Source organism: Malania oleifera, chromosome 2 (genome assembly GCF_029873635.1).
Source record: "Malania oleifera isolate guangnan ecotype guangnan chromosome 2, ASM2987363v1, whole genome shotgun sequence".
Taxonomy (NCBI): domain Eukaryota; kingdom Viridiplantae; phylum Streptophyta; class Magnoliopsida; order Santalales; family Ximeniaceae; genus Malania; species Malania oleifera.
This window is the reverse complement of record NC_080418.1, coordinates 134,790,324-134,811,036: the sequence shown is the minus strand read 5'-3', so window position 1 is coordinate 134,811,036 and position 20,713 is coordinate 134,790,324. Positions and strand designations below refer to the sequence as shown.

Below are 20,713 nucleotides of genomic sequence, written 5' to 3'. Positions count from 1 at the left end.
AATTGTAGTAATACTCTCAAAAGGCAAATGCTTTCATTAATTGCAAGTAGTGAATCAGAATCATCTGAATCAGAAATATCTTCTAAAACAGAAGAATTTATTAATGAGTTTCAAGAAAGTTCATCGGATTATTCAAAAATTGAATCAACATCTGAAGAAGAGTTGTGTAAAGAGGATATAGGATTTTGTTTCTGTAACAAATATTCAAAGTCATTAAATGTTATTTCAAAAGAAAGTGAAGTCATGTTACAAATGATAGAACATATTGATGATCCAAAAATTAAGAACAAATATTTAACAAAATTAAAAGAACAGCTAGTAAAAGATGAGAAACCAAAATTTCAATAGGGTTATGACATTACAGACATTATCAATAGATATAGAGAAAAAGAAACTTTAGTCAACAATATGAATAATCAACCCTCAATACAAGACTTACAGAGAGAAGTTAATAATACAAAGGAAGAAATAAATAAAATAAAAAAAGAAATGAGTAATCTACAAATCAAAGTTAATACATTTTGTGATAAAGGAAAATCTAAATTAGAATATGAAGATGAAAAGGAAGATGAAACAAATTATTTTCAAGTCGATTTTGAAAGAGAAGCATTTTAAGGATATTTATCAAAAGTTAATATACACAAATGGTATACAGAAGTTAAAATAATAATCAGTAAGACATTTGTTCTTATAGCCCATGCTTTGCTTGACACTGGTGCAGACATGAACTGTGTGCAAGAGAGATTAATTCCAACCCAATATTATGAAAAAACTACAACCCAACTGTATGGAGCAAATAATGCAAGATTGCAAATACAATACAAAATTTCAGATGTACATATTTGCAATCAAGAGATTTGTTTAAAAACTACTTTCATACTTGTCAAAGATGTGCAACAAGAGATCATATTGGGAACACCATTTTTTACATTAATTCATCCATTTCATGTTAATGAAGATGGTATTTATACGCAAATAGCAGGTCAAGAAGTATTGTTTGAATTTATTGATAAAATGAAAGAAAAGGAGGTCAATACATTAAAGGATTTTGCAGTCAAAAGAATTAATTTGATAAGACAAAAAAGGAAACATGTGAAGCAGTTATCAAAAGAGATTTATCATAAAAAGATTGAAGAAAGAATTCGAAATCTAGAAATCAAAGGTAAAATTGTACAATTCAAAGAAAAATTAGAAAGGGAAGTGTGTTCAAATTTACCCAATGCATTTTGGTCTCGTAAAAAACATATGGTAAAACTACCATACACAAAAGAGTTTACAGAAGATAAAATTCCTACAAAAGCAAGACCTATTCAAATGAATCAAAAATTACTAGAATACTGTAAAAAAGAGATTAAAGATTTACTGGATAAAAAGCTAATAAGGAAAAGTAAGTCTCCTTAGAGTTGCTTAGCATTCTATGTTCAGAATCAAGCTGAAATAGAACGTGGAGCTCCAAGACTCGTCATAAATTACAAACTTTTAAATAAAGCTTTACAATGGATTAGATATCCAATACGTAATAAGAAAGATTTATTAAATAGGTTATGTAATGCTGCAATTTTCTCAAAATTTGATATGAAATCTAGATTTTGGCAAATTCAGATTGCTGAAGAAGATAAGTATAAAACTGCATTTACAATACCATTTGGACATTACAAATGGAACATAATGCCTTTTGGCCTTAAAAATCCACCCTCAGAATTTCAAAACATTATGAATGAAATATTCAATCCTTATACAAAATTTACTATTGTATACATTGATGATGTCCTTGTATACTCTGAGTCAATTGAGCAACATTTCAAACATCTTAACATTTTTCTTGAAGTAATTAAAAAGAATGGTATTGTGGTTTCTCAACAAAAGATCAAATTATTTCAAGTGAATTTAGATTTTTAGGCCATAATATTTATCAAAATACAATTACTCCAATACAGAGATCATTAGAATTTGCAAACAAATTTCCAAATGAAATTAAAGACAAAAAAAAACTTCAAAGATTCTTAAGATGTCTAAACTATGTGGCAGATTTTATTCCAAATATTAGAATAATACTCAAGCCACTATTCAAAAGATTAAAAAAGAATCCACCAGCTTGGTCGGATGAACATCCGCAAATAATTATTAAAGTTTTAGTCAAAACCCTACCTTGCCTTAATCTTCCTAATCCAAAAGCTTTTATGATGCTAGAAATAGATGCCTCTGATGTTGGATTTGGAACAACGGTTAGGATCAAAAGAACCTTAATCATATTCCATTCAGGGGGCTAGTTAGGACCTCAAGTCAACTATTCAACAGTTAAAAAGGAAATTTTATCAATAGTTTTATGCATTCAAAAATTTCAAGATGATTTATTCAATAAAGAATTTTTACTTAGAGTTGATTGTAAAAGTGCAAAAGATATTTTGGAAAAAGATGTCAAAAATTTTGTTTCAAAACAAATCTTTGCTAGATGGCAAAATCTTTCGGTTTTTGATTTTCAAATTGAATTTATCAAACGGACCTCAAATTCAATACCAGATTTTCTCACAAGAGATTTTTTACAGGGAAAAAATGCCTCAACAAAGAACCAGTGATTATTATTCAAAAGCCACCTCCTTAAAAGATGTCCCAATTCAAAACAGATATTCACCCCTTATCAAACCTTCAACAGTTCAAGCCCCTTCATTCAAGAAAATTATGGAAGGACATCAGAGTTCTTCTTCTTCCTCTTAAAAGAAAACTGCAAAAGGTTACATTATGAAAGATATCATAGAAGATTTGTTTCCCATTGAACTCGAATGGGATTCGTCTTCCCCCTTCGATGTTATCAAAAATTATTTTTTCAGAGGATGTCACTTTGACACTCCTGACCCTTTGAAGGATAGGAAATTTTATGAATTGATTCTGATTGAAACAAACTCTATTTTCATATATCATAACTATGATCTTCAAGATGTTTCAAAAGTCAATTTTTCAAAAATAAAAATTTTGAAAATTATTACTCTGTCTGAGTGGGGTCAGCACCCACGCATCTCAAGAAGGTTCAGAGGAGTTTTTTGTCCTCAGAACTATGACTACAAAGATTATATTGATGCCTAGTTCAATACAATGTTCGTCTGTAATTACAGTCATTCATGGTGTTTATTCATTTTGATCAAAATATTTTAAAAAATTTTCCCAAATGGTTTTTATCATGGTTCAAGTTCTTTGGTCCTGAAAACTGTATTTTCCCAAAAACAATTCAAAATGACTTTGAATTATTTCAAAAGAATTTTCATCCTCCTCAGGACCAGTCTGACCCACCTTTCAAGCTCCTACTCAATAACTTGGATTTTTGGTTGGGACTATATTATAGTTCCTCCAGAAGAAAACTCAATATGTTTCTCAAAAGTTGTTCGAAGAATTTATAAGGTTAGATGGTGGGACAAATTCACTATGCCAGAAGGCAAGGTTAGAGCATGGCTCGCTCAAGTTTCTAGTCAGAATTCTCCTGCACCACCTGAAGGATCTTATCCAAAAGCCAAAGACAAGAAGAAGGTCTTTGAAGACGAAGATACTGTTTCACTATGCTCAAGAAAATCAAAGTTCAGTAGTATGAAGTCTAAATTAATCAAAATGATTGCTCAACTTGAATCATCTAATTTAGATTCATCATATCATGATTCTCCCAAAATCATTGATCTTAATCTCTTGGGATCAAACATCGAGAGTTGGTATGACTTTTTTCATAAAGATAATCCAATAGCTGAGAAGACTTCAAAATCAAGAGATCCCAAGTCATCAAAGAAGAAATAATTTATTTTGCGTCCTTTTCAACAGTAAGAGGCTGATGATCCAGCTTCATTTTTCAAAAGAAGACAATAACTCACCAACTCATGGTCTGCCATCATAAAAAAGAGACAAAAGCTTTAGTCAAGATGTCTTTATCGTCATCAAAAGCATTTGTTCAAAAGTCTTCATTTTTGCAGCTAGTTGTCTTTATTCCAGCTTTGTAATTTAGAGTGTTTTGTAAGTGGAGTGTTTTACAGCTGTCCACCTTTAGGCCAGCTTTGTAATTTTTTATTTTTGAGTCCATCTTGAAAGTACTGTGTGATAGTGGACTTTCCACCCAAAGGCGACCGTCCATGTGTCGCTATCACCTTTACTTTTTCTAAAGTCTTTTGTTTTTAGTATCGGCCGAAGTTCTATACAGAATTATTAAAGTAGTCTTGAGTGGTCGATGGGACCCAAAGTGTACCCGCACTCTTTTCCCCAGGCTAACCAACGCTTAGTGAAATCAAAACATGCAATTTTCAGAAAAATGAAAAAGACAATGAATAGTAATTGGCTCTGATACCAAATCGGGTAGGGTATTAATTGGGCAGGTTTTTATTAATCGGGCATATGAACAAGAGAATTTCTGATGTGAAGGATCAGCTATAAGCTGCAATCGCAGAGCATACTTATGAAAAGAAAGATCATTCAAATAAAAAACATTCAAACATCATAAATTGAAAAACTTACTTAAATTTTATTAAGCTTTTTACATGACAGAAGCCTTAGGACGAAAAGAGAGGAGAGCGAGAGAGAGAGAGAGAGAGAGAAGTTTGGTGAAGCTCGAGGCTTAGGATGCTCTAAGAGAATCCCCAAACTTGGTCCGAGTTACAAATGAAAGAAAGACTCTAATTTATAGACTTGAGGTCGAACTTCAAACATTTGGAATCCGTAAAGAGAAAAGAGTGCGGGTACACTTTGGGTCCCATCGACCACTCAAGACTACTTTAATAATTCCATGTAGGACTTCGGCCGATACTAAAAACAAAAGACTTCAGAAAACGTAAAGGTGATAACGACACATGGATGGTCGCCTTTGGGTGAAAAGTCCACTATCACACAGTACTTTCAAGATAGACTCAAAAATAAAAAATTACAAAGCTAGCCTAAAGGTGGACAGCTGTAAAACACTCCACTTACAAAACATTCCAAATTACAAAGCTAGAGTAAAGACAACCAGCTGCAAAAATGAAGACTTTTGAACAAATGCTTTTGATGGCGATAAAGACATCTTGACAAAAGCTTTTGTCTTCTTTTGATGATGGCAGACCATGAGTTGGTGAGTCATTATCTTCTTTTGAAAAGTAAAGCTGGATCATCAGCCTCTTACTGTTGAAAAGGACGCCAAATAAATTATTTCTTCTTTGATGACTTGGGATCTCTTGATTTTGAAGCCTTTTCAACCGTTGGATTATCTTTATGAATAAAGTCATACCAGTTCTCGATGTCTGATCCTAAGAGATTAAGATCAATGGTTTTGGGAGAATCATGATCTGATGAATCTGAATCAGAATCAGACGATTCAAGTTGAGCAATCATTTTGATTAATTTAGACTTCATACTACTGGACTTTGATTTTCTTGAGCATAGTGAAACAGTATCTTCGTCTTCAAAGACCTTCTTCTTGTCTTTGGCTTTTGGATAAGATCCTTCAGGTGGTGTAGGAAAATTCTGACCAGAAACTTGAGCGAGCCATGCTCTAACCTTGCCTTCTGGCATAGTGAATTTGTCCCACCATCTAACCTTATAAATTGTTCGAACAACTTTTGAGAAATAGATTAAGCTTTCTTCTGGAGGAACTACAATATAGTCCCAGCAAAAAATCCAAGTTATCATGAAATATGAGCAAACGAGTAGGAGCTTGAAAAACGGGTCAGACTGGTCCTGAGAAGGATGAAATTTTTTTTGAAATAATTCAAAGTCATTTTGAATTTTTTCTAGGAAAATACAATTTTCAGGACCAAAGAACTTGAACCATGATAAAAACCATTTGAGAAAATTTTTTAAAATCTTTTCATCAAAATGAATAAACCATGAATGGCTGTAATTACGGACGAACATTGTATTGAACCAGGCATCAATATAATCTTTGTAGTCATAGTTCTGAGGACAAAAAAACTCCTCTGAACCTTCTTGAGATGCGTGGGTGCTGACCCCACTCGGACGGAGTAACAATTTTCAAAATTTTTATTTTTGAAAATTTGACTTTTGAAACATCTTGAAGATCATAGTTATGATCTACGAAAACAAAGTTTGTTTTGTAAAATTTCCTATCCTTCAAAGAGTCCAAAGTGTCAAAGTGACATCCTCTAAAGAAATAATTTTTAATAACTTCGAAGGAGGAAGACAAATCCCATTCAGGTTCAATGGGAAACAAATCTTCTATGATATCTTTCGTAATGTAACCTTTTGCAACCTTCTTTTGAGAGGAAAAAGAAGAACTCTGTTGTCTTTCCATAATTTCCTTCAATAAAGGGGCTTGAACTGTTGAAGGTTTGATAAGGGGTGAATATCTGTTTTGAATTTTTACATCTTTTGAGGAGGTGGCTTTTGAATTATAATCACTGGTTCTTTGTTGAGGCATTTTTCCCCAGTAAAAAATCTCTTGTGAGAAAATCTGGTATTGAATTTGAGGTCCCTTTGATAAATTCAATTTGAAAATCAAAAATCGGAAGAATGGCTTGCCAACTAGCAAAGATTTGTTTTGAAACAAGATTTTTGACATCTTTTTCCCAAATATCTTTTGCACTTTTACAATCAACTCTAAGTAAAATTTCTTTATTGAATAAATCATCCTGAAATTTTTGAATGCATAAAACTATTGATAAAATTTCCTTTTTAACTATTGAATAGTTAACTTGAGGTCCTGACCAGGCCCCTAAATGGAATCTGACTAAGGTTTCTTTTGATCCTAACCGTTGTTTAAGAATACCTCCAAATCCAACATCAGAGGCATCTATTTCTACTATCATAAAAGCTTTTGGATCAGGAAGACTAAGGCAAGGTAGGGTTTTGACTAAAGTTTTAACGTTAATAATTATTTGAGTATGTTCATCCGACCAAGCTGGTGGATTCTTTTTTAATCTTTTGAATAGTGGCTTGAATATTATTCTAAAATTTGGAATAAAATCTACCACATAGTTGAGACATCCTAAGAATCTTTGAAGTTGATTTTTCTCTTTAATTTCATTTGGAAATTTGTCTGCAAATTCTAATGATCTCTGTATTGGAGTAATTGTATTTTGATAAATATTATGGCCTAGAAATCTAACATTTACTTAAAATAATTTGATCTTTGGTTGAGAAGCCATAATACCATTCTTTTTAATTACTTCAAAAAAAAAGGTTAAGATGTTTGAAATGTTGCTCAATTGACTCAGAGAATACAAGGACATCATCAATGTATACAATAGTAAATTTTGTATAAGGATTGAATATTTCATTCATAATGTTTTGAAATTCTGAGGGTGCATTTTTAAGACCAAAAGGCATTACGTTCCATTCGTAATGTCCAAATGGTACTGTAAATGCAGTTTTATACTTATCTTCTTCAGCAATCTAAATTTGTCAAAATCCAGACTTCATATCAAATTTTGAAAATATTGTAGCATTACATAACCTATTTAATAAATCCTTCTTATTACGTATTGGATATCTAATCCATTGTAAAGCTTTATTTAAAGGTTTGTAATTTATGACGAGTCTTGGAGCTCCACGTTCTATTTCAGCTTGATTCTGAACATAGAATGCTAAGCAACTCTAAGAAGACTTACTTTTCCTTATTAGCTTTTTATCCAGTAAATCTTTAATCTCTTTTTTACAGTATTCTAGTAATTTTTGATTCATTTGAATAGGTCTTGCTTTTGTAGGAATTTTATCTTCTGTAAACTCTTTTGTATATGGTAGTTTTACCATATGTTTTTTACGAGACCAAAATGCATTGGGTAAATTTGAACACACTTCCCTTTCTAATTTTTCTTTGAATTGTACAATTTTACCTTTGATTTCTAGATTTCGAATTCTTTCTTCAATCTTTTTATGATAAATCTCTTTTGATAACTGCTTCACATGTTTCCTTTTTTGTCTTATCAAATTAATTCTTTTGACTGCAAAATCCTTTAATGTATTGACCTCCTTTTCTTTCATTTTATCAATAAATTCAAACAATACTTCTTGACCTGCTATTTGCGTATAAATACCATCTTCATTAACATGAAATGGATGAATTAATGTAAAAAATGGTGTTCATAATATGATCTCTTGTTGCACATCTTTGACAAGTATGAAAGTAGTTTTTAAACAAATCTCTTGATTGCAAATATGTACATCTGAAATTTTGTATTGTATTTGCAATCTTGCATTATTTGCTCCATACAGTTGGGTTGTAGTTTTTTCATAATATTGGGTTGGAATTAATCTCTCTTGCACACAGTTCATGTCTGCACCAGTGTCAAGCAAAGCACGGGCTATAAGAACAAATGTCTTACTGATTATTATTTTAACTTCTGTATACCATTTGTGTATATTAACTTTTGATAAATATCCTTAAAATGCTTCTCTTTCAAAATCGACTTGAAAATCATTTGTTTCATTTTCCTTCTCATCTTCAGATTCTATTTTGGATTTTCCTTTATCACAAAATGTATTAACTTTGATTTGTAGATTACTCATTTCTTTTTTTATTTTATTTATTTCTTCCTTTGTATTATTAACTTCTCTCTGTAAGTCTTGTATTGAGGGTTGATTATTCGTATTGTTGACTAAAGTTTCTTTTTCTCTATATCTATTGATAATGTCTGTAATGTCATAACCCTTTTGAAATTTTGGTTTCTCATCTTTTACTAGTTGTTCTTTTAATTTTGTTAAATATTTGTTCTTAACTTTTGGATCATCAATATGTTCTATCATTTCAAGCATGACTTCACTTTCTTTTGAAATAACATTTACTGACTTTGAATATTTGTTACAGAAACAAAATCCTATATCCTCTTTACACGACTCTTCTTCAGATGTTGATTCAATTTTTGAATAATCTGATGAACTTTCTTGAAACTCATTAATAAATTCTTCTGTTTTAGAAGATATTTCTGATTCACTACTTGCAATTAATGTAAGCATTTGCCTTTTGAGAGTATTACTACAATTTAATTCTTTGATTTCTAGTTTAACCCTACAATCTTTACTATAATGACCTTTCTTTCCACATTTGAAACAGTTTATTTCGCTTTTGTTTCGATACTTTGATTTATCTTTTGAAGGCTTTGAATAGTTTTCTTTTTACATCTATAATAATTTTTGTCATAGTTCTTGTAGTGTTTTTTGGTAGACTTATATTTATAATGAGGTTTATTATAATGTTTTTTATACTTCTTTTTTTAGGATGCTTGAATCTTCTAATACCCGTATTGAGTACAAAAATCTCCCAGTTCACCTCTATTCTTCGGAATCCTCTTGATAATATCCTTGCGGGATTTCCGGTTCAAAGTTAACTGCTTTAAGTTTATAAAATTTATTTGGTTCTGTGTAAACACTTGAGATACTTTTTCTACCTAAGTCTTCAAATTGTTTAATGTCACTGCTGCCCTATGGTATTCAGCTTCAAATGCAGCGTGAGAATATATCTTAAGCTGGCTAGCAATGCTAGGGAACTCTCCATTTGAAGAAGAAGTCTTCAAACCACCATGGTCCTCAATAGTTCCATACTTGGAAAGCAATGAACAAACTAACACATGAAGTAACTGCACTAAGTATAGAATCCACTACAATGAAAACCATCTTGGATGTAAAATCAAAATATCATTAAAAAATTGATTTTTCTGAAAATAGTTGAGGCAGGAAACAGCATGCTTCATACATCACCCCATTGGCGTTATAATAAATTTTCTTACCTTAAGCTAAAAACACAAAAGGAACCTTGGCATTCCAAATAAAGTTATTCGAGAGGAAAAATGATCAATAGGGAACTTTTTACGAATAAAAAGACTTACAAGTGAAAGTAACAGAACTATGAAAATACCAAATTCTCTTGTCATGAGAAAACTGAATTAAGATACTCACTAGATTATTAAAATATTCAATTTTTATTTCTTTAAAAATTAATTAAAATAGTTTACATATTAAAGCGTAAAAAAAATAAAAATAACTTGGGCTGATAAAAAATTCAAGTTGAGCTACACTAGCTCAAGCTTAGCCTAAACTGCAAATTTTTTTTTCCAAACTCACAATTTTCGAGCCAAACAAGTAATTGGGTAACTCAATCGAATTATCAGTACTATTATAGGCTAAGGGGACCAAATGTATTTTTTTGTTTAGTAATAAGCATACAATGTATGTATGCATACATGTTAAATAATTCAGTTTTCAATTTTGTTCGGTCTCTTAGAGTAATCATACCAAATTGTTGTCTCATGCAAAAAATAAATAAATACATAAAATCCAGTTTATTTGCTTTTGTATACCATGTAAACCAAGAACATACTCAAATCGTGCTCATCCAAACTAGATCATTATACTCTAGAGGCTACATGCCCCCTAAATTGCAACAAAGATGCACAAACTGATTATCAAATCACAACAATTTTGTATGTGGGGATGCAATCTCATATTTCCATTCAGAACAATAACAAGGAAAATTAAGAATCCCATTTAGAACAATAACAGAATATGGCAAGTTCAGAAACATGAATATTCAAAATAATAGAACACAAACACAGTGAGGACGTGAAGTGTGACCAAAGTCCAACACAAGGTAATTGTAATCTTTCTCCGAATAAAATGGAGGCCTTTTACAATCTTACAATGCTTGAAAAATATGAAAACTACATTTAAAAACCTATAAGTAAAATGCTACTTGCCAAAATAGAATCATCCTAAGCCTTATATGTTATGATCCTAGTAAAACTACTCTAAATTTAAAAAATAATAAAGGGCATCCCTAGGCCATAAGGCTGCTCGCTTTGTGTGGGTAAGGAGAGGGTCGTACAATACATAAATTAATTTCCCATGTTGACTACAATATTTCTAATAAGCTTGTGTCAACTACATTACTTAGTTGAAAAAAACTGATCCAACCGCTGGTGACCCTACGGCTACCTTATTTTACCACCCTCGAGTAGGTACGCCCTTGTGTATGGCTCCTAGCTGTTCTAAAAGTCCTCCTTTTCAAATATGTCTATAAATTTAATCAAGTGCTTAAAAATCAGTGGAATACCAACTTACCTTAAAAAATGCTGCCCTTCTGCCTCCTTCAAAACAACAAATATTAAAGAAAAAGATCATACTTATTAACTTGAGCTCGAGTTAAAGCAAACTTGGATGCGACCTAACATTGCCTCCACCCTCTTCTTCCCAGGAATACTCAAGTGCATTCACAATTTGATCATCAATAGAACTCTCTCCAATCTTAGGCTTGGCCTTCAAATCTTTATTAGTCTCTGTTAGATTGCCACTTTACCTAAAAGCTTAAGCTATTAGGTTGTGGGCCAACAATGTACATCAAGCTTTAACACTCCCCCACACGTGCAACCCAACAGAACGTGGAGAGATAAACACACAATAAATAACACCCATGATAGGGAACATAATAAATTTTTTTAAACACCACACATAAACGCGGGCAATAAGACTAAAACCTAGGACTTCTTGGTAACTAGCTCTTATACAATGTTGGATTACCACTACCTAAAAGCTTAAGCTATTAGGTTGTGGGCCAACAATGTATCAAATATGGCGATGAAAGTACACATAGGGCAATGGTGATAACAACAGGAGTGTTTCTTTTGCCCTCAATTATAGAAGCTGATAAAAAAGTTTCAACTCACTTTGAATCAGGTGGCTTCGTAGGGGGCAAGAGGTGGCTCATGTGGAACTGATATTTTCTTACAAGTACCCATCCGATATTTTTTTTTTCTTTTTCTCAGCAGTCCTACCAAAGCAGCCACTTGATCAACTAAGTTAAAGTCATAGGATTGCAACCCAACAATGCATAATTAATAGCGAAGTCCCCTATGTACAGTATATTATGTTGTTGCTCATCTTCATTAGAGAGCATTTAGCAACCAGCTTGTGAAACTCAAGCATGTACATGTCAACATTCTTTATCATGTTGAGCTAATGTGCACAACATGAAATACATATTCATTTATAATTAAGGCGCATTTGTTTCAGGCTAGGATTAGTTAGGCTTTCCAAGCACTCTTAGTCTCAATTTGGTGTAGAAACAGTGTACGATAGGATAGGAAGGGACTTCTTATCCCCACTCATGACGTTTAGAGCTAGCCAGTCCTCCCCTAGTGGCAAGTAAACACAGGATGGGAAAATTATCCTATCTAGTCCAATCCATTACTATTCAATTGAGCCAAATCCCATAGAATAGTAGCATGTAACACAAAAGCACCCCAATCAAATTAATTTTTTTCCCATCATATGCCTCATAAAATTCCACTTATTGATTGGAGCTTGCCTCAGAAGTCACCACTGATCAAGACCACGCCACCAAGTACATGCAAGGCCCTAGAGACAAACAAACCATACCAACTTTTTTTTTTTTTTTTTTTTTCAGTTGATCAGACACCTTAATAGATAAAGATATTTTTTATTTAAAACATCTTTAGGTCTCCATAACAAGGAAAGTGATCCTAACTTCTAGCTTGGTAGAAGCTTGCATCAAAGTAAGAAGATTGTTATGGTTACGAACAATATCTGCACTATAGATGGAACAATAGTGTCCGCCGACTCCACCTGTCCCTTGTATCTTCTATCCATTCCAGATCAATAATGTTAAAGAGGAAACGTGCGGCCAATAGTATCACATTTTTTATCACATTTTGAGACAATTCGATTTTGAAAAAGTAACAACTTGAAAATTAGAGATGAATTCATGGATTTTCTTTTTTGCTCATTCCCTTCACCTACTTTAGGAGCAATTGACCTTCGTCGCCATTGTTCTTTGGATATCCGGCTGGTTCAGATGTTAAATATTTCTGGTCCAATCTAATTGAACCAATTCAGTCTTACGGAAATGAATTGGTTCCATCTGGTCTTTTAAAAGTCTCTTCTTCAAACAAAATTAAGGCCACCTTCTTTGATCAAAATTTTCAAGAATCTTAACAAAGCAGGGTTTTTTATGAGTCATGTCTGGGTTGAAAAGAGACCACCAAGGTTCCTTCATCATGTGAAAATACCTAGACAGCGATTGTTGAGGAAGGCTGTTTTGGTATATCTCTTCTTTAAGAGTTTCAAAAATTTTCACTAAGGAGGGTTTTCTATGAATGACAATTGATGACACAGAGCATGTTCCTTTCCCGAATGACAATGTCTTGACGACAGCTTGTGGGGAGGCTGGTTAATGGCAACAAATCTCAAGGTAACAGTAGCAAGTAGGCTTTTCCAGTGCACATGAAGGAGCTTCTGTAATGATGATAACTGCAATGAAATGCAACATTGATTACGATAATTTTTTAATGATGGTAACATGGCTCAATCATGATACAGGCTCTGGTGATAATGCCTCCTTCACTTTGAATTTGAAGTTAATGAAGTTTTGAGTTCAACTTGGATTCAAATGCTAATTGAAGTCAAGGGCAAAGCTTTGACTCATTCTGTCCATTTAGAAGGTGTGGCTGCAATGAACAAGACTGTGAACAACTTGGACTTTTTTCTAGACATGATATGAGCTAGGGGGCTGCTAAGGGCTTGCAAGATATGGCTGCACATATGATTGATTCCTGCAGTTGTAAATGATGAATCAGATGGAGATAGGGGCAACAGTGTCTTGGTGAAGATGGAGATGGTAAGGGCAGCAATAGAAGGTGAGTTAAGTAGAACAACTCTGTCAAACACAAAAAACCAGGGTGACTTGAATTGAAATTCCAAACCCAGTCAAAGGCATTGACAATTGTGCTACATGAAAGAATGCAGGATCAATGTTCATTGCAAAATAATTGTAATTCCATTCGAACAAAAACTAGTACATGAGGCTTTTTATAGGCATGTAATCCTTCAAAAATAAGAAAACCACCTTCAAAAACCAAAATAAACTTTAAAATTTCCCTAGATAGAAATGTCCTAAGATCTAAAAGATAAGATCCCATTTGAGGTATTCTGAGCAAAGAAAAAAAAACATAAAATAAAAGATAACTACCCAATATGACTACATCAACATGTCAAAATATATCAAAACAAGTACGGATGAAATTCATATGCTAACATGAGAAGATAGGGAAAAAAATCAAATAAATACAAAAATTGAATCAATTATTGATGATCGTCTAACAAGAGCAAATAACCAAAATAAGGAGACTAAAAACAAATCAATTAATGTGTTACCAGTTGACATGCATAATATGTGAATATTGTGTCCTGCTGAAGTCAAGTAACTTAATGTTGGGGAAAAGAACCTGTGGAACAGTACATAGGATTTCAGAACAAGAACAAGATCATATACAAACTGATAAATCGACACATTTGACTTGACTAAAAAACACAATTTGAACATCAAAAACTATCCTTGGCTCTGAAATAACAAGCCAGAAATCAGTCCCATCAGAATGTTGTGTTTTTGTGGATAGAATGGATAGAACTATTAAAATGAATACAACTATAACCACGCATGTATGTAATATAAAAAAGTGAAATAAAACATGAAAACGGATATGAGATCAATTTTTTAATACCATCATACGTTTGTCTATCATTAGATATTAAGCTGCAACGCTGAACTCAAACAAGCTACAGTGTGAAAGCTATCAGTTATGCAGTAACGCATTCTGCAATCTAAAGCTTACATAGACTCATCGTCAGGGTGGGCAACAACCAGCAATACATTTCTCTTGTGAAGAGCATCACCTGATTTTAAATGTATGTATAAAAAAAGAGATTAAACTCAAGCAACAAGCAAAGAACAATACAGACGAGTATGAATATCATTATTGGATCACCCACCCCTGCTCAAGAACGCAGCTTTGGATGGCGAATTTGATGCATGAAGAATCTTGCACAGAGAAGCCACCCACGGTAAAATCAACGAGATAGCAATCAGGAGCCAGGCCATCTACAATTCAACTGTTATGACCAACCCTGCGGCAATTGAATTGGATTGAAAAGGGGCGAATGAGACAAGAGCTTCTGCAAATTCAACCGTTGCAACCACAATTGGGCCTCATTGATTAGGAAGCAGGGATGACATAGGGCAAATGGTCTGAATCGAATGAGAGATGAAATGAGATTATCTCGGCGGTCGTACCGATTTAAGGTTCCTGAAGCTCCTGAGGTGGTTTCCGGAGTGAGTTCAAAAGCTTCTGCTGCAGGCGGTGGCCGGTGGGCTCAAAAAATATTCCGGCAGCTCAGCTCCGGCTTCCGGCTAGTTTCAGATGGAGAATTGGAAAATACAATTGTCAAAAACACAGGCAGCCTTCGGTAATTATCAAAATAAAGGGGCCGTTTGGTAGTTATAAAAAACTCAAGGGGTGTAAGTTCAAAAATTAAGGGAGTGTATTAAATAAAATTGACCTTTGGTTTTTTCAATAATTACTCAGACCCTCCTGAAATTTAGTAATAAAATATAGAACTTTACTCATTTTAAAACTTTTATATTTTGAAATTATAGGAAATTTTTAGGTATGGTAAAATTTCACAACCCTAGAATGGGTTAATATTTGATATTTCACACCTACACTTCCCCACTCAATTTATATTCTTACTAAACCTCAAGAGATTTGCGTCCTTTATCAAATACAAAGAGGGTTTATACGACTTTTAATAGCAGGAAGATTGTTTGTTAATTTCAAGGACAATTTGTGAAAGTAAGGTTTTCAAAAACATGTACAGAGTTAGGGTATTTTGCCCATTTTTTTTTTCTTTTGCAAACCATAGAGTTGTAAACTTATTAATAATTACAAATAAAAATGAATAATTGATCAAACAAGTTGGTAGGAGTGTTTAGCCAACTCGAATTAAAAAATTTAATCAAAGACTCATTTTAACTAATACACGAGATGCTCGATTCTCAAGGTTTGTTCACTAATATAAAAAAGATCTATTTTTGTTTTAAGATTTTCTTTATTTTTCAAATTTTTCAACATTTGTGTAACAAATTTAACAATGAGATTTTATTGTTGTTTGTGATATGAATGGGATAAATACGAAATACAGCGGAATAGATACAACAAGTAAATGAAACACAACCAGAAAATGATAAACAACAAGATTTACACGGTTCGGCAAAACCTACATCCCCGGAAGCAATGACACAAGAATTTCACTAAGAAAATCTCAAAGTACACAATACACTTTTTAAAATGATCACACTCTCAGTCAATACACACCCAGGATGACATAAATAATAGTCCCTCTGAGGTTTCTCTCTGATTACCCAACCACCCCCAACGTTCAAATTCAAAATTCAAAAAACTGCTCGCAGCCCAGGCGCACTCGTCGACGAGAACAGGGGATTCGTTGATGAAACACAGAAGATTACTCATCGACTAGTCTGACCACTCGTCGATGACTCTCAAAATCTACTCTTGGTATCTCCAAAACTCTTAGATTTTTCTGCTCTCGAGATCTACTCGTCGACAAGGACAGGGCACTCGTCGGCGAGTCCCTGTTGTGTTGCCCCCCTTATGTTTTTCTTCCTTCTTTGTTTATGAAATCAAAAGTATAAGAGTCACACCATAAACAACAATCTCCATCGCCTTATACGCTCCTTAGGACAATTCCGAAAAACATATCTAATTGCTCCACCTTGAACTTGAACCGCTCAGTTAGGTTCATCTGCCTTTTATCAATTGGAGACATGGAGTAGAAGTAACTAATTTCGTTAGAATATCAGCTACATTTTCAGACATGTGAACTTTCTCCAACACAAGCTCACCCGAAGCAATCAATTCTCAAACCCTATGGAACCTCACATCAATGTGCTTGGTTCTAGCATGGTATATCTGATTCTTTACCAAGTAAATCGCACTTTGACTATCACAACGCAACACCACTCCATCTTATTGTAATCCTAGCTCTTTGACTAAATCGATAAGCCATAAGACTTCCTTTACAGTTTCGGCAACAGACATATATTTCGTCTCAGTCATGAATAATGCTACCAGAAACTGTACCATGGATCTCCAACATACTAATCCTCCTACAAAGGTAAATACATATCCCATTGTAGACCTTCTGTCATCTATATCTCCAGCATAATCAGAATCTACAAACCCCATAACTCAAGGACAACCCTATTGCTTGCCGAACATGATATCATATCCCGATGTATCCCGTAAGTATCTGAGTATCCATTTGACGACTTCCCAATGCTGCCTTCCTGGATTAAAGAGAAACTTACTTATCACACTCACCACATGAGCCAAATCTGGCCTTGTACACACCATGGGATACATTAAACTCCCCACAGCATTAGCATAGGAGACCTTTGACATGTCCCGAATTTCCTCATCTATACGTGGTCAATCTGCAGTAGACAACTTAAAATGATTCACTAAAGGTGTACTCAGTAGTCTTGCATCAGTCATGCTAAACCTCTCCAACACCTTATGCACATAACCGCCCTGAGATAGTCATAATCTCCCTACAGTTCTGTTACGGCGAATCTTCATCCCAAGTATTTTCTTAGTCGATCCAAAATCCTTTATGTCAAATTCCTTATACAACAGGTCATTTAACCAATTCACCTCAGTTAAATATTTTGCAGCTATCAACATGTCATCGACGTACAATAACAAGAAAATAAAAGAACCATCCTCGAACTTGTTCACATATACGCAGCAGTCATAGTCACACCGTTTGTAGCCAATCTTGATCATGTAAGAATCAAACCGTTTATACCATTGCCTTGGAGACTGTTTCAGCCCATAAAGAGATTTCTTCAACCTGTAAACTAAATTTTCTTTTCTCGGTTCAATGAATCCCTCCGGCTGTATCATGTAGATTTGTTCCTCCTAGTCATCGTAAAGAAATACCGTCTTCACATCACTTTTGTTCCAAATGAAAATCATAATGGGCTACCAACCCCAACATAATTCTAAGAGATGTATATCGGACCACTAGAGAAAATATCTCATCATTATCTATCCCCTTCTTCTGTAATATCCTTTTGCCACCAACCTTGCCTTGAATTTCTTTCCTTCCTTTTCTGAAATTGTCTCCTTCTTCCTATATACCCATTTGCAATCTATCGGTCTCTTCCTATCTAAAAGCTCCACCAAATCCCAAGTTTGGTTCTTATGTAGTGATTCTATCTCCTTAATCAACGCACCCATTCGCCTATATTTCTCCTGATTGTGCACTGCCTCTTGAAATATAATTGGATCTTTGCAACTAGTAAGGAAAGCATAAGATACTAACCCTTAAAATCCATACCTTGATGGAGATCTGATAGTGCGTCTGGATCTCCGTATAGGAATATCGTTAACTTTCTGGTTTTCCAAGCTAGAATCTTTACAATCATAGGACCATGATCCTTTCCGTTGTCCTGAGCTTCCAACTCCACCTGCATAACATGTTCATCACTGCCTCAGCTTTTTGGCTCCTGTTTCTGTTCATCACACTCTTGAGTACGTTTAACCATAGTCTTCTTATCAAAACTACATCCCTACTGATCACCACCTTTTTTGCCACTGAGTCTCATAACTTGTACCCCTTTACACCCTCTGGATATCCCAAAAGGATGAAATGACAAGACTTTGGGTCAAGCTTAGACCTCTCCTCACTAGATACGTGAACATATGCTGGACACACGAATACCTTCAATATGGAGTAGTCTACTACATTTCTCATTCAAATCTCTTCTGTCACTCTACCCTCTAGTGACGCCCTTGGTGATCGGTTTATCAGAAAACAAGTCATACTCACTGCCTCAGCCCAAAAGTTCTTAGGTAGCCCTGCATTTAATTTAAGACACTGAACCCTTTTAAAAAAAAGTATGTTTCATCCATTCTGCCACAACATTTTGCTAAGGTGTCCGACGAACTATAAAGTGTCTCTTGATGCCCTGCTCTGCACAAAACTCCATAAATCGAGAATCAGCATACTCAATCCCATTATCTAACCTTAAGTATTTGATTCTCCTCCCTGTTAGGTTTTCCACTTCAGCCTTCCAAATCTTAAACTATGCAAATGTATTTGATTTGTGACGCATGAAGTAAACCTATACCTTCCGTGAGTAATCATTAATAAAACTCACATAATGCACATATCCACCCTTTGATGCAACTCTAACCGGGCTCCATAAATCTGAATACACATAATCAAGAATACCCTTTGTCTAGTGTATAGCTGATTTGAACTTTGCCCTATTTTATTTTCCAAGAACACAAATCCTGCAAAATTCCAATTGACATGATATCAATCCCTTTAAAAGTTTCCTCTTGTGTAATTTCTTCATGTCGTGTTTCCTCATATGCCCAAGATGCATATGCCACAAGACGGTCTCATCTGATTCAGCATCTATAACTATAATTCCACCTATAATGGTAGTTCCCTGCAATGTATAGATATTCTCATTTAGTTTTTGCCCTTTCATTACAGTCAGACTACCTTTCCATACCATCAGAATTCCACCTTTGGACTTATAATTAAAGCCATTACAATCCAAAGTTCCAAGTGATATCAAACTCTTCCTCAACTCCTGTATATGTCTTACAGTACACAACGTTCTCATAGCACCATCAAACATTCTTATCTTTACATTTCCTATGCCAATAATCTTGCAAGAAGCATCATTACCCATAAGAACTTATCCAGAATTTACTAACCTGTAAGTGTTGAACCACTCTTTGTTTGGAGTCATGTGATAAGAACATACCGAGTCAAGTATCCAAGAGTCTATTAGATTATCTGACCCCGCTAAAACTGATAGAACATCACCATCACTACACGCTGAACCTCCTTCTTGAACAACATTCACAGATTTTGAATATACTCATGTTTTTCAAAATTTCCCTTTTTCCAATTCGGACACTCTAATTTCACATACCCCTTTTTACCGCATTTATAACATCGGATTTCTTTCTTCTTCTTGGATTGATTTCGGGATTTTTGACTTAATACATGTTTGTATTTTCCTTTGCCTCGCTCATTATTATCCTTTACCACAAGTCCTTCTCTTTCATCATATATTTTCAATCTTTGGTGAAAATTTAGCAAAACACTTGTTACATCTTTAAGATCAAGAGTTTCTTTTCTCCACGTAAGAGTGGTCACAAGATTTTCATAGGCATCAGTCGAGTGCAAAGAGTTTAACAACATCAAATCTTTGTCATCCTCATCAAAATTAACATCAACTGTCATCAAATCACTAATAATTTGATTGAAGGCATTAATATGTTGATTTAAGTTTGATCCTTCAACCATCTTAAGTCAATACAAACGTTGCTTAAGAAAAAGTTTATTATTAAGAGATTTGGACATGTACCGGCTCTCTAACTTTCGTCATATAGCCGCTGGAGAATCCTCCTCCATCACCCGATAGAGTACTTCATCAGCTAAACACAAGCGAATTGTAGAAGCAGTCTTTGCTTGCAATTCCCCCCATGTTGCCTCATCCATTCCATCTGGTTGAATACCAAGTAATGCCTTTCCCATTCCTTGTTGTACAAGAATATCTTTCACTCTCCTTTGCCATAAACCAAAGTTTCTGATTCCATCAAATTTGACGATGTCAAATCTTACAAAAGACGATCCCAATGCCATAACAACAATCCCTCTAATACCAATTTGTTGTGATACGGATGTGATAAATATGAAGCATAGTGGAATAAATACAACAAGTAAATGAAATACAACCAGAAAATGATAAACAATAAGAACAACAACAAGATCTACGTGGTTTGGCAAAGCCTACATCCACGGAAGTAATGACAAGAATTTCACTAAAGAAATCTCAAAGTACACAATACACTTCTCAAAA

At 34.1% G+C, this 20,713-nt stretch overlaps 1 protein-coding gene across 4 annotated transcripts in view; it reads right to left on the bottom strand.

Moving 5' to 3' along the window:
- LOC131148705 (uncharacterized) overlaps positions 1 to 15,204 on the bottom strand; it is a 55,959-nt gene extending 40,755 nt beyond the window's left edge. For 2 of the 4 annotated variants that reach the window (XM_058098592.1, XM_058098594.1), the window contains exons 1-4: positions 15,038 to 15,204; positions 14,737 to 14,919; positions 14,580 to 14,640; positions 14,122 to 14,192 (exon numbers count right to left, since the gene is read on the bottom strand). In XM_058098592.1, coding sequence (XP_057954575.1) covers positions 14,122 to 14,192; positions 14,580 to 14,640; positions 14,737 to 14,845 — 241 coding nt within the window. In that variant the 5' untranslated portion in view covers positions 14,846 to 14,919; positions 15,038 to 15,204. The remainder of the gene's footprint in view (positions 1 to 14,121; positions 14,193 to 14,579; positions 14,641 to 14,736; positions 14,920 to 15,037) is intronic. The other 2 variants (XM_058098593.1, XM_058098595.1) reach the window with 1 other exon arrangement.
- Positions 15,205 to 20,713: the final 5,509 nt, after the last annotated feature.